The sequence below is a fragment of the Sesamum indicum genome, linkage group LG12, assembly GCF_000512975.1.
Source record: "Sesamum indicum cultivar Zhongzhi No. 13 linkage group LG12, S_indicum_v1.0, whole genome shotgun sequence".
Taxonomy (NCBI): Eukaryota; Viridiplantae; Streptophyta; class Magnoliopsida; order Lamiales; family Pedaliaceae; genus Sesamum; species Sesamum indicum.
In genome coordinates, this window is record NC_026156.1 from 1,306,225 (window position 1) to 1,321,393 (window position 15,169).

The 15,169-nt window shown below is 35.9% G+C and overlaps 2 protein-coding genes across 3 annotated transcripts; one reads left to right on the plus strand and one right to left on the minus strand.

The window, feature by feature from the left end:
• Nucleotides 581-3,622, plus strand: LOC105175156 (calcium-transporting ATPase 12, plasma membrane-type-like). Its single transcript, XM_011097503.1, has one exon. The coding sequence runs from the start codon at nucleotides 581-583 to the stop codon at nucleotides 3,620-3,622; it is 3,042 nt and encodes a 1,013-aa protein (XP_011095805.1).
• Nucleotides 7,219-14,796, minus strand: LOC105174950 (DUF21 domain-containing protein At1g55930, chloroplastic). Of its 2 annotated transcripts, none has more exons than XM_011097216.2 (14): nucleotides 14,027-14,796; nucleotides 13,108-13,205; nucleotides 12,921-13,014; nucleotides 12,136-12,213; nucleotides 11,855-11,958; nucleotides 11,306-11,387; nucleotides 10,851-10,990; nucleotides 10,704-10,782; nucleotides 10,528-10,591; nucleotides 10,044-10,135; nucleotides 9,871-9,936; nucleotides 9,134-9,250; nucleotides 8,467-8,646; nucleotides 7,219-8,082 (listed from the first exon to the last, which is right to left on the minus strand). In XM_011097216.2, the coding sequence occupies exons 1-14, from the start codon at nucleotides 14,597-14,599 to the stop codon at nucleotides 7,840-7,842; spliced, it is 2,010 nt and encodes a 669-aa protein (XP_011095518.1). In that variant the 5' UTR covers nucleotides 14,600-14,796; the 3' UTR covers nucleotides 7,219-7,839. The 2 variants fall into 2 exon arrangements, with proteins under 2 accessions (XP_011095518.1, XP_011095519.1); XM_011097217.2 differs by having other exon boundaries at nucleotides 12,921-13,031; nucleotides 14,027-14,044.

A 15,169-nucleotide genomic window follows, 5' to 3' on the forward strand; every position in this document is an offset into this window, starting at 1 on the left:
ACTGAGTAGTGTAAATGATGATCAGGGGAGATGGATGGCCACTTTATCGTACGTACACTTTCATTATCTCAATATATATCAACCATTAATTCATTTGTGTTATTTATTAATAAACAACAATTTTAATTAGACTGATGATAAACCTTATAATGTTTCTTTACTAGAAATAATTAATAATCCAAAGACTTGGACCAAATACATAAGATAACAAAATGCGTGTTCCAAAGACATTGTAATGAAATTTCGAGGAAGGAGAGATAGCTGCCCTATTTTCCATGTATGTATATGTTTTTTTTTAAAGGAAAGTTCACATCCTGGACCTCTCCGTTTCATGCAACAGGAGATGGAATATTAATGTACGTGGAGAGGCCATCATCACATTTCTAACTCTCTTGTAGGAAAACTGCAGCGCCACCTCCTCAGCTTTACTTCTTCTTTCTGCATTTGCATATAATCTTCCCAGTTAATAACTTGATCATATCCTCATCATCATGAACTATCACTACCTTCTTCTTTCAATCTAATTCTCTTTTTATATGATCACCTCCCTCGCCCGCCACTGATCTTACAAGTGCAGAAAATGCACTCAAACGGTGCTCGCCATGAACCTATAACGTCGACACTCCTGATTTCGCACAATGAGCTGCAGCATCATCAACTTGGTAGGCCTGAAGAGTATTTCTTCATCAGTCCCGAGAGATTGGCAGAAATAGTTGAGGTTAATATGCACACAGAGTCCCTGCAACTCTGTGGTATTTTTTCTGCGTTAAGAACAAACCTGGATACGGGAATTATTGGGGATCAAAGAGATCTTCATTTTCGAACCAAAGTCTTTGGTTCAAATTTGATCACTCTATCGTGTGACATCGCTCAAAGTCTCAAGCAGCTCTTGTTGGATGCTTGCAAGGACATGGCGATCTTCCTTCTTCTGTGCTGCGCAGTGATTTCTCTTGCAATTGGGATTAAGAGAAATGGTATGGAGGAAGGATTGACTGATGGAGCGTTCATTTTCCTGAACATATCTATTGTTATCAGTTTTGGAGCCATTTTCAGATTCTTCCAAGGCAGATGGATGATCAAAAAATCCTTGAAGCAGCACAAGAAAGTCCTCCTGGTGGTGAGAAATGGTAAGATGCAGAAGATTACTGAATCCCAAGTAGTAGTTGGTGATATCGTATACTTGAAGACCGGAGATGAGGTGCCTGCTGATGGGATATTCATCGATGGCTATTCATTTCAGCCCAATGAGGGTGTGGGGGAAATGGGCTCCATCCTTTCACCATATCATTCTCTTTTTACTGGTGCCAAGGTGGTTAAAGGCCACTGCCGAATGCTCGTGACATCCGTAGGAGAGAACACAGAAAGAAGCAGGCTCATCAGATCAATAGCCCTCATCCGGCAGAATGATCATCAGAGGCCAAAGGCGCAACTACTGGATGCAATTGAGAAAACAAACTCCAAATTGGAGAACATTTTGTTGAGCCTCACGCTGATCCTTCTAATACTGCAACTAGTCCGGTGTTTTGTGTGGAGACAAGATCACAAGACTGATGATAGGGACCACAATCTTGATTCCAATGGAGTGAAGGGAACATTTGAGGATTTAATGGATGAATCCATAAAACTGATGAAGAAGGAAACATCATCACAGACGAAGGGCTTAGTTACCATGCTTTGCGTGCTGCTCTTTGCCAGGAGAGACGGCTTACCTTTAGCCATTTTCACCTCATTATTGCTCTACGCAGCAAAAAAAATGAAGTCCCGTGGGGCAATTATCCAAAAGCTTCCAGCAAGTGCAACAATTGGCTTAGTTACCACCATTTGCTTAGATGGTAAAACGGCTGATTTAGTTCTGCAGCACGCTAATATGGCTGATTGGTGGGTTGGAACCAGCCTCGTCGATCAGAATGTGCTCAGACAAGTAGATAATCAAATTCTGGATATCCTGCGGGAAGGTATATTTGTCCACACAGGCCACAACGGCCAAGCAGATATATCTCTTCTTAGTTGGGCAAGGCCGGTGCTTGGCCTTAATATTGATCATCATGAGTTTCACAGAAATCATTCCATCATTCGACATGAAGCACCTGATATGGACAAGAGTTTTGTTAGTTGCTTGGTGATGAAGCACAACAGTAGTGCATCAGATAAAGGGCTGCACGTGCACTGGAAAGGAGACCCGCAGCTCATAGTATTTATGTGCTCTCGTTATTATACCGTAGATGGAACTATAGAAACCCTAGACGACAACAAAAGAAGTGAATTTCTCCAAATAGTTGATGGTCTTGTTTCATGTGGACGTCGCTGCTTTGCTTTTGCTTACAAACAAGAAACTCAGGAAGAAGAAAACTCCAGAACCGAGGAAAAGGAGAGAGAAGAAGTAGGTCATAATTATGCTGGCGTGGAAACCCTCAAACCATCGGAAGATGGTCTAATTTTGTTAGCGCTAGTGGGTTTGAAGAATCCCTATACACCTGAGACGATAGAAGCAATTGAAGATTGTCGAAAATCTGGAATCGGGGTCAAGTTATTGGTGGACGATGACATAAACACGGCGAGAATCATAGCCCTGAACTGCGGAATCCTGAGGCCTGAAGATGATATCAGCGAAAGTGGAGCAGTAGTAGATGCTTCTGATTTTCGAACCAGCTCCGAAGAAGACCGCATGAATATGATTGATAACATTCATGTAATGGCGAATTCCTCTCCAGCTGATAAGTTGTTGATGGTGCAGTGCCTGAGACAAAAAGGTGAGAGAGTAGCTGCAACTGTTTCGTGCATTAGAGACTGCCCGCTGATGAAACAAGCCGATGTTGGCATTTTCACGGGCGATGACGATCACTGCCCACAAGTCTGCAAGGAAGATGGCGATATCCTTGTCCTTAGCAGAAACTTCTCTCAAATCCCAGGAATCATAAGGTTGGGAAAGCAGGTTTGCGGAAACCTGGAAAAAATCGTGAACTTACAGCTCACCCTGGGAATTTCAGCTTTCACTGTAAATTTCATTGGTGCAGCTGCTCTGGACAGGGAGGAGCTCATAAGCTCGTTCCAGCTGCTATGGACAAATCTGATCATGGGAGTTCTCGGAACACTGGCAACGGCGATCGGAACTGTACACACACATTATTCCTCTGAAAGGAACAAATCCCGACCAAAGGTTTATGGTTCAGGTCCGGTCATAACCAGGAGCATGTACAGAAACATAGCCCTCCAATCTGTCTCCCAGATCACTGTCATTCTGATACTGGGAACGAAGGGAAAAGCCTGTTTCCAGGTCAGTGAATCGGCCTTGGAAACAATGATTTTCAACTGTTACGCCTTCTGTCAGGTGTTCATGTTGATCTGTTCCAATATTGATCTGAAGAAAACTGATATTCTTGGGCGGGAGAAATCATCATCAGCGGGCAAGAATTGCTTGTTTCTTGGTTGTCTGGTAACCATCGGGATTCTTCAGGTGGCGGTGAGTGAGATGATGGGTGTTATGGGTCATTGGGCGACGTTGGATATAAAACAATGGTGTATTTGCATCGGAACTGCATCATTTTCAGTGCCCTTAAACATTGCTGCAAATGGATGCGCATTCATCGTACGCAAAAGCTGCTTCAACTGTAATTTATTTTAATTACACAGTTCAATTAATAAATGTCAAAAACCCTTAACATGTAATGTAATTATACAGTTCATGAATGCTGGAGTTCTTTCACATAATCTCCTGCTGCAGATTTAGCGATCATGGGTTAAAACTTTTCACTCTATAATTTTGGTTTTATCCAAATCATATTATGTGATTCGTCGGTACATCAATCACACTACAAATATATTGTACTTGTTATATACTTAATTTAAGTTCGTCCAAACTCAATTCAAGCTGGGGTTCTCCTCATCCTCAAATTTCTCTAACTTGACATGGATCTTGTCTTTTTACCAAAATGTATATTACATTTCATATTACAATTATATAAGACTTCTATATAATTTCTCTCTAAAAATATAATAAATTTTATAGACAGGGAGCACAGCTATATGTTAAATTAATATGTAATGTAAAACGCAATATAAATTTATCATAAAAATGCAAATTTGTATATTTCATGAGAAATTTAGTATTTCGATACTTACTATGTTTTCATTGAAATATATATATATATTGATGGAATTAATTATTCAAAAATTTAAATTATATATATAACAATATCAGAATCCTGTGTTCTAACACACCAAGTAATTAGATAATTATCATATAATTACTTCTTTTAAAAAAATAAAAGACATCAGTAAAATCTCTATAAATTAATAATGTTGAGACCATGAAATTTTATCTGTACGATCTTTTAAACAGAGATGTATGTGTACCTGTTATTAATTAAAAGAGAGATTTTTTAAATTAAGCAAATTTAGTATATACGTATTGAAAATAAATGAATTCATATATGTTTCATTGATTATATTCATGCATCAATCAATTCTTTGTAACTAATTAAATGCATTCATGTATAATATCGATTCATTATATACAATTAACTATTATATTCATGGATGCATGTATCAATTCATTGTAATTACTTAAATATATATGTGTATATTAATTCGTTACACTTAAATAACTGTTATAGCCAATTAAATATATTCATACATGATGAATCAAACATATACTATATAAATCTCAATATCGAAATAAAATAATTCATAACACTCAACTATGTCTTCTCATCTAAAAGGCATGGCAAAATCATCCATAAATGATCAAATGCTTAAAGCATTACAAACTTCATATTTAATATTTATAATTATAATATTTATGAATTATTAATTTAGAATTTTAATAGGACCTAATATTTATAAAAAAAAAAATTAAATTTTTTTTTATCTTATTATCTTATCAAATTAAATAATTTTTTATAAAGGCCCAAATTAAAATCGAAAAATTTTACTATTTTAAAAAATTTATTAATTTATAAAGATTTTACAAACCATCTTATTTGCCTACAACAACATAAATTCAACCCAAGATTAGGGTTAGGCCAGGTTCCACGCTGGGGATTTATCAAACCGTACCAGCGGGTCCCACGCCTTGGCGGCGGCGGCGTAGGAAAAACAATATTAACTGTCACCCAACTACTCCGAACTGCATGTGTAATAAAAAAAGTTGAGATGTCCGCCACTATATATAATTAGCGTCAGTTAGTTTAATAATATGACCACTTTTGTTTTTCCCACTTAACAATGTCTCACTTTTATTAATCTTTTATTATATCTTCATTGATCTGGTGATAAGCATTATGTCTCTTTATTTGTTGGTATGGGCTATAATATTTTGCCATATTCTTGATTCAATCACACTGTGTATTCATTACTCAGGGGTAAAATATTTTTTTAATTTTACAAAATAAGAATAAAAAGTAACGTTTTTAGTTCTATAAAGTTCAATATTATGCCTTTTTAGTCCCAAAACCACAACGTCTTTTCAGTGTCAAATGGCGATTTTTTAGTCCAAAAACCACAACACATATGACTTTTTGGAACAAAAAATGAGTTCTATTTTAATAAGAAAGGACTTGATAATCCAAGATGTCCTACAAAACACACTACCTTCCCTTAAACTGCATCGAAAAGGTCTTGATAATAGTTCTTTAATGTTTAAGTCAGTAGATCGTATGAAGGATGATTATTTACAAATTTCACCTAATTATACAAAAGGCAAAATAATTCAATAGTGACATTAAATTGGTTTCGATCCAATTGAGCTGAGGCCGTAAAAACCTTGAATTAAGAAGATACATTCAGAATTGGTATGAAAATCATAACAATTTTCAGAAAAATTACAAGACAACATTCATAAAATATCCTCAAATCAGATATATTGACAAGAAATTACACATAGAAATAGAATTTGTAATTGTGATGTTTCCATATGTTGAGGAGCCATGTTTGGGTTTTGTTTCTTTTATTAATAAAACAACATGAATAGAATGGCAGCGTCAATTTATAATACATATATGGCATCAAAAAAGTTGGCAGTGACCACTGACCACCTCTTATTTCAGTATTATTAAATGATTGTAATGGATTCAAATTGTCCAAAGAAATCTGCCACTATTATTTCATTAATGTAGAGTCTAGAATAGGGGTGATCAGTCAAATTGATTGGAAAACACATTAAATATTACATTTATATTACAATAAATTCATAATAAGGAAGATAAATATATTTATTATAGTAAATACACCCACATTAAGTGAAAGAAAAAAAAAACTTTAATTATTTATTTATGACAAATTAGTTTTAATTATAAAGCTAAAATATTAGGGGTTTTAATTAATTGCGTATCTTATATTGGAGGAATGATGAGGTAATTAGGATTTGGTGGCTCTTTCACGCCGTCATGTACGCAATCAGCTTTAGGACAGAAAATCTAACATATTCGTCGTCAATAGAATTATTATAGCTTCATGCTTTTGATGAACGGCCGACAGTGAGCGTGGTGTTGGGCCCACATAACTGGGACTCGACCCAGTTGCATTCACGCGAAGGTCTTGGCGAGGTCGGCGGAACTTGTGGGTCCCTGCAGCTTGTAGGAAGTACTGAATCTATGACCATCAAATCAAATCAGTAGTGAGTAGCTCGAGAGAAGGCCAATCAATAGTTTATTTGGTAAAACATTATCATCATATTAGGTTTTATAAATTAAAAATACATAAATTTTAACAGTTTAATTTAATTTTTGGAAAGAAAGAATTGTATGAGAATACGTAAATTTTAACAGTTTAATTTAATTTTTAGAAAGAAAGAATCGTATGAGATGTCATTCATCTAAAAGTGGCGTGGCGTGGCGTGGCATGGATGTGGAGTATTTAATATTTATGAATGAATAATTCAGCATGCAAATCAAAATGTTACACTACACAAGAAGAATGTGTCTTCTTCATCTTTCATTCACCAATCCATCACCACTTTTGTATTAACCACCAAAGTACATGCAATCACTATCAAAATGTCTCAAATCTTATACTTCATTTAATAATAATAATAATTAAATAAAAACTACGTAACCTTTTAATCATAATGTTGTTCGATTTCTATAATCTACTCATATGAGGTGATAATTCACTAATATATATTCAATTATCAAATTTGAAGACCCTAATAACAACTGATTTTACGGGGTCTATTTGCGCGTTTATGCCAAATGATCACGACTCTTGAAGACACATCAGAACTGATGATATATATATAGTTGGGAAGCTACGCTTTTAACATTTCGAACTGGGCATGCAATACAGGTATTAGATTTTATATCATTCATGCAGAGTGAAGTTGATTTGACCATGTATCAAATCAAATCAAATCAGAGAGAGTGAGAGCACCCCACACTTGGACAGTAAATCAGCTGCTACTGCTACTGCTACCGCTACTGGCCATTAGCAAGACCAAAGGTATTACAACAAGTGGAGATCCTGACTAAACCTCTACTATCAACAAACTATTTTGGTTGCTCAGAAAAGCGGGTGCCTTGTGGATGTGGCTATCTTATTCTCCCCATTACTGGATCAATGCGGATGCAAACCCCCACAATGTTGCCGACTTTCTGAGACATCTTGCTGCAAATGCAAACTCCACATTTCATCTTCCAGAACCCAAAGCATGATGATTCATAGGTGGACACTTCGCAGCTCTGAGAGTTCATTTGCTACCAAACAGCACACAGAACTGCTATTTCTTATAATTCAAAAAATTTCTCCACTTCCCTTCCGTTCTCTGTGGGTGAAAAGAATGGGTAATGCAACTACTGTGCCCTTTCTTTTTTTTTTTTTTTCTTTTTCTTCTTTTTATGAATACAACTACTCTTTACTTACTTGATCGATATTGTCTTTCTGTACAGACATTACAAAATCGTTGGCTATTTCATGAAATGAGGCCACCTCATCGCACTCTGTCCTATCTAATTCATCATCACTGCCGACTTTCCGTTTTCCAACTTTGGTTAACAAACGAGTTACATCTTTGGACTCTACTGATGCCTCATCATTGTTTATCCGTTCAAATCTGACAGCACTAACTTTTCTGGCATTCCCTGCTAGTATCTGCACCAATCATATAAACATTCATTAAACATTACATTACCAGCTCTAAGAGTTGTAACTCTAGACATCTTGATGCTCTCAAATTATACATGCCTGTCTTGAACTTATTTGTAACATAATCAGCAGATAAAGAAGGGTGCTTTATGGTCTCCACTAAACTAGACACTAAGAGACCCATGAATAGCAGAAAGTTCTTTAGCAGGCTCGTCTAATTTTCTTCTGTACTGACACTAAGTGCACCACCTCTCTACTGTAAGAAACTTCATATCAATCTTATCTTAGCAGCATCATGGATGTAAGTAATTCAGGTTACAAATGAAAAGAAAGAGAGCAAAGGAAGATGAGAGGAAAACAACAATTTAAGTAGAAAATATAAGGCACAACCTCAAGCTTAAATATCTGAGTCTTCTCATTTTCATCTTGTCGGTCAGATTCTGTTCCATTATAATCATCATGATCATCTCGATTTGCTCTTTCAAGGACCACTTTTATAGTCTCACCTGTCCTTGGGATATATCCAAATGCCTCACACACAAAACCTGACACTGTTTCATACTGATGACCCTGCACGATGGACAACCATGTGAACAAGCATTAAATAGACATACACAACTACATTGCATCCTAGATTTGTAAATGATACTACATTGCATGATGGACGTCAATGTCGAAAAGCATTACATAGACAAACACAACTGGTTGCATCCTAGATTAGTAAATGATACCACATTGTTTTATCTTCTAAAAAGAAGTGGTATGCTAAACAAGTGTTCCTCAAACATGTCATGTTTGATCATTTCTAAGCTTGCAACAAGTTCCAATAGAACCAAAAACCATTAACTATAAAAAGACTGCCAAATATAATTGATGTCAATGCTGATACATCTGAATCTCGACGATCAAAAAGAACAATCAGTAAAAGAACCCCATAATAACCCAAGATAATTTTTGTGTCATCATTCCAATGTATCATGAATGCAGAAACATGCTTTGAAGTTTGAAATTCCTGGATGGCCAGTAAACCATAGCAGCATTAGCAAAATGGAAATACCTCTGGCATCTTAATATTAAGATCTTCAGAGAGCTGATCAATTGATGTATTAGCATCTACATCATATATGCCTTCAGCACGCATGACAACGTAGCCAGTTTTTTTCTGAATTTCCTCCTGGAACACAAAATAAATATAGGTCGGAAGCCAGTTTATCAAGCAATGCTCCTTCAGTATTACCAACCAGAACTTACATTACGAGCATAAACAAACCTAAACTAGAGGTTGGAAGCCCTAATCTGAAGCCTTTTCATCTTTACACAGCAGGATCCTCTAATCAAGGTAATTAAATGGTTCACTATAAGTAAGCAAAGCACAATGTAAACTCCAGAAGGCAGTTGAAGACTTGAGTACAGTAGATGATATTACTCAAATGAGATAGTAGATGATATGAAACAGGCTCCTGGATGGGCAATGATAACGCATGTGAATGCCTATACACTTCTTTGATTCAAGATATCTTTAATTTTTTGAAGGCATTGAAAGAGCATAACAAAGACCAGAAACCACTTCACTAAGTGCCTGTAGTAGGCAGCTTGATGAGCAGTGAAAACAAGATCTCTGAACTGCAGTTGCAGAAATATGTCTCCGTTTTTATATAAAAAATTCAGTCAATGGCAATGCCACAATGCAGAATATAGCTGTGATGATAGGACAAGTACCGGAAATCAGCAAAGTTGTAAAAAGTATTAAATGCCTTACCCACAAGTTAAGAAATTAATATTTTAACCCCTTACCTTTGAATCATTTTCATCAAAAATTTCACCTACAATTTCTTCAACCACATCTTCAAGGGTCACAATCTGTTAGAAAAAAAATAGAAGACATCTTATTCAGAGCAGAAACTTCACCCATATGGATAAATAAAATAATTAGGCTTTAAATGTATAAATAAAAAAGAATCGCTTACACCAACAGTTCCTCCATATTCGTTTAGGACAACCGCCATATGTACCTTCCTGATTCGGAACTCTCTAAGAAGATTCCACACAGACATTGAATCTGCAATATTGTATGGATTTTTAGATGTACAAGGGCTAAATATAATGTCAGTCATAAAATCAAACATCACCACTAATCAAGAGTTAATATGCACTATTCTGGAATTGTAGATATAGTTCTTGAAAGAACCAAAACTTTATGTAGTATTTGGACTGAGATGTAGCAGGAGACCATTTGACCGCTTTTATCTTAATTCTCATAAAAGATACATCTTCAAGGATGCGTCAGGGCTTTAACTATGGAACAGCAGGTTGACTGAAAGGAAGGAGGTGTCCATTTTCCCACCAAACTAATTTTGAATTAGCAATTACCGAATTTGTAACATGGAATCCAGAATTCCAGGCATGTTTTTTTTGAGGAACTAATATGAAAATCAAAGTGCTGTAATTTACCAGGAACAAAGTATGCAGGTTTGTGCGCCATGTCACCCACCACAGAACTTTCTAGAAGTTCCCCCTTCAAAACCAAACAGAATATAATTCTGCATACTATGAGATTTTTGTGTACAATTATAAAATATGAAGGAACAGCATTCAGGAGTGATTAATATCATCATTAATTAGTCAACCTTCTGCACATAATCCAGAAGATCCATCGCATACGCAATACCAACAATGTTGTCAATACGCTCCTCAAAGACAGGCACCCTACAAGCAAGTGGATAACTTCTTAAACAATCATAAAAATGACAAAGCAAAAGACATGCCGGCAATACCTGGAATACTGATGATCCACCCATGAATTGTGGAAATCAACAAGTGTTGCACTAGCATCAATGGCAACAACATCAACAAGAGGTGTCATCACTTCTCTAACATGTGTATCTTTTATCTCCAAAACATTTTCGATCATATCCTGTCAAATTCCAATCCCACATTAGAATTTACAAATATAACCTGCGAATAAGATATAAATCCATAGGCAGTAGCACGTCTTGGATTCTATGAAATACAAGTTTCATATTATACAGTTTGATCAATTCATAATGGCAAAACATAACCAAGTAGCAGCAAACTAAAATAATGAAAGAAGGCTCTGGTCTTTGCTAAGGTTAATGTGTGTATCTTCCAGGTGCTCAAGAATTAGAGAGCAGAAATAATATTGCAAACACAAGCTACACTAATCTACCTCCAGCAACATGTTTTCATAATGATAAAACCCATCATTTACCTGTTCCTCCTCCTCGATTGCCCCGCTTAACTCTGCTCCTCGTAGCATTAACTTTAGCTCATCTTCAGTTACATATGGTTCACTAATACATCAAAGTAAACAAAGTAAAGCAATAGTGCAAAATAATTAAAGAAATATGTAAAAAAGTATCAGCGAATAACATTAACAGGTTACAAGAAAAATAAATAGCAACAAGAGAAATCACTGATTTATAAACAATTCGTTCGACATAGCCAACAAGTATGGATAGATATTATGCTTCAGGTCACAAAAAGGACAGTTGAGTCAATGTTAACAGTACTCTTACTTGTCAACACATTGTTGTTAGTAAGCCAGTATTAATTTCCTGTCAAATAATTATTCATCAGATGTTCTACATTGTTTTAGAATGATTACTACCATTGCGGAGAAACTTTTCACATCCTGGAATTAGGTAGCCAGATAACAAATGAGAAAATTATAAATACATAAAAGAACCTCATAAGAGATATCGAAGGCAGAGAGGAAAAAGGGAAGCAAAATAAATTTCCAATTAGTGATAAACCGAACCTTCTTCCTTTCAGACCTAGCAGTTTTAGCATTCCCATTGACAGATATGTTACGACTCTTCCCACAGGATACAGCACCAGCGAAAGCCATGCAACTGGCCTAACCTAAAGGTAACAGAAATTGCAGTTCTTAGAAAATGTACAAAGGCATATTTTGTGCTAGAATTGTCTTTATTCTATTTTATTTTACTTCTTCCGGAATAGGGCGTATCAAAAATCAATATGACCATTTGTTTAGACTTTTAATGTAATCCAGAAAGAAAGTAGCAGCTTAAAACTCACCACAAACCTCGCGACCTCCGTGGCATTGTGAACAGCTATACTTTTAGGAGTAATTTCAGTGAGGAGCAGAATAGCTACCTGGTATTATTGGAAGTTTAAGGCTTATCAAGCATTCAGATAAAAACAACTAAATTATCTTCTCATACTAAGCAGAGTCAAGATTCACTTTACAAAGGGGGAGGAAATGAATATAGAGTTCTCGCGAACATTAGCACAGATAGCATAGAAATAAAGACAAACAGATATAACGACATTAGAGAAGACAGTTCTTTTCGCAGACAAGACTCCTTATAGGAAAATATTCCAACTTACGAAGTTTTTTGTTAGACACCAAAATTCAGACTTCCACGTCATTCAAGTAAAGATGAAGAAACATAAAACTAGACTTTTAAATCCAGATTCCCAAAATATTTTTGAAACATAAGCAGAATAGCTGCATTCTTAAGGCGTTACTCTTAACATGATTAAAATAGATTTCTATTACTTTTTTTGGAAAAAAAAAATCCATTTAAAAAATAGAAAGTAAGCGTCAGAAATAAAGTCAGTAATTAAAAGAGATGGCACACATTTTCCATTATGAATTGAAAAATAATTCTCCATGTTGCATTCGCCAAATTGCGTTAAGATACCATCTATAAGAATAGTGAACATTCACTTTAGAAGAGAAACTTTCAGAAGAACTTCTAGGGACTCGACCATTATATTAACGAAGTAGATCAAACAAACAGGGTTCTACCAACTCAAACATTTACTGCATAAAAAGTCAAAAGAAACTGAAAACATACTGTCATAACTCCAGTAGCTGCACTGACACCAGCTTCACCAAATATTGCTGTTGCAGCTTCAGTGACCAATGCTGTAGCACCAATATTCACCACTCTGAGCATTTAAAATATCTACAATAAGAAAACACGTTCACATTCAAAATAAAAAAGAAAAGAACAGCTAGTCAACTCAACAAAAGAGCAGTACGTGGTGCCAATGAGGATTGTTGTCAGAAATCGAGTAACGTCATTTCGTAGCATTTTGAACACACCATTCTCAGATTCTTTCTCAGCCAGTTCCCTCACCTGCATGTAGCATAATTATTATTTATACTTTCAGGAGAAAGGAGAGAAACAGATACGAAAAACAAATGCCAATTTCCAAAAAAGCAGCAGAGGTTTGTCAGTCAATTACACCAAACCATAAGTCCGTGACACAATGCAATAAGTATAATTGTCATGCTCAAGAAAATATATTTGGGCACAAACTGGTTATTTGCCTAGCAGCTACACCATTTCCATGCTTCCATTATATCACAAGTCACAATAACACAATACCACAACTTGGAGAGCATGAAAAGAGCAAAATCTAATGATTGTCAATCTGGAATAGCATGTTCTCAAATTTTCAGTAATAAACAAATTAATTGGAGCTTCACAAGATATTTTAAAAGGAATAGATAAAAAACAGACCTAACTTGCTCCAATGGACAACATTCATGCTACAACACCTTCTTAATTTCTGATAACAGATGCAGCAAATACAGGTTCCAAACCCTGAAAGGTAAAATAAAACAAAAGTAACCATGTTCTGCGAAGGTTCCATATGGTTTGTCCTGGTTGCTACCTTCCAACTCAGCAGTAAATAGTAATTTTGTGGCTAGAAAAGAAAAAGGATTGGCTTTCTTTTGTCGCAATTTACAAATTGAGGAAGACAAAGAAAATGTATATGTCACATTCATTAGACTCTCTTCAAATACAGCATAAGAGATGTACTCATAATAAAAAAATAAAAATTAAATTAACCAGCTGATAATGCAACATTCTGCAACTCTATAACCTGAAATATACAAAAGTTAACCTTACTATACACGAATACAAATATCCCAATTATAAGTCCTCAATACCTTCCAAGGCCAAAGAGTGGTAATGGAGGTCTCTGCCATGGAGAAAAAAGCCGATAGCCCTAACAAGGCCGCAAGAACTAAACCCTGCTCTTTGAAAACCGTCAATACCTGCAAAACCTTTGGCCATGAGCTCCTCAACGCCAACAAACTCCGCTGCCAAACCCCACATCCTGCAGTAATAACACCCTCCACAGCCAACGCCCTCCGGCAACTTAATATTACAACCACCCCAATCGCCGCGGCGACAATCGCCAGCCCCCTCCTCAATGAAACCTCGCCAATATTTGCTGCCTTCAACACATTATTAATACCATTATCATCATTCTCATAACAACTTGTCCCAACAGAATGTAAATGAAAGGGCGCTCTTTTACTTGAGTTGAAGAAAAAGATCGGGGAGTTGTGCGGCGGGGTACAATAGGTGGTGCAGCGAAGATTACTAGGGGGAAATTTGGGGGATAATTTCAATAGAGGACTCCGAAGAAAGAGGAACGACAGATTAGAACCGCTAATGAAAGTAGATCGATTGAAGATTGGGGCTTCAGAGGCGGCGGCGGCCGCTGCTGCATCCATGAAATTATTGTACAATAAATTGAAATTTAATCGAAAAAATTACAAAGATACAATTTTTCTTGGAGGGTTGGGGGCAGGGAGGAACCTAGGGCTTTTTCCTGAGCTTGAAGAGGTGAAATCTAGCAGCTGAGAAGCTCATCGTGGTTTGTTGTTGTCCGAGAGCCTCTGCCACCTCTTTGGATTTTTTCCTCTTTTGCTCTAAAGGAAGTACACCGGCAACTTGCCACCTTAAAATGACGGATATACCCCTCTCGCAGATGCTTTCTTAATTTGTTTTATTTTCTCTTTTTTCTTTTTTAACTTAAATATACTATGATACATTAAAATGTACTTTCTTAAAATTTCCGTGGTTAAAAATACCTCATAATTATTTAAAAAAATACAAATACTTTTTTAAAATTAATAGATATCTAACAAATACTCCTTTATAATGAGTCGTTACGAGTAGACGACAGATTCTTTTAGAAAGATATTTACAATTTTCAAGTAATACGTGAGTATTTATAAAGTCTATTGTAATTTACCTTATTACATACATTAAACTACTATCATCCAAAACATGGAATTCTA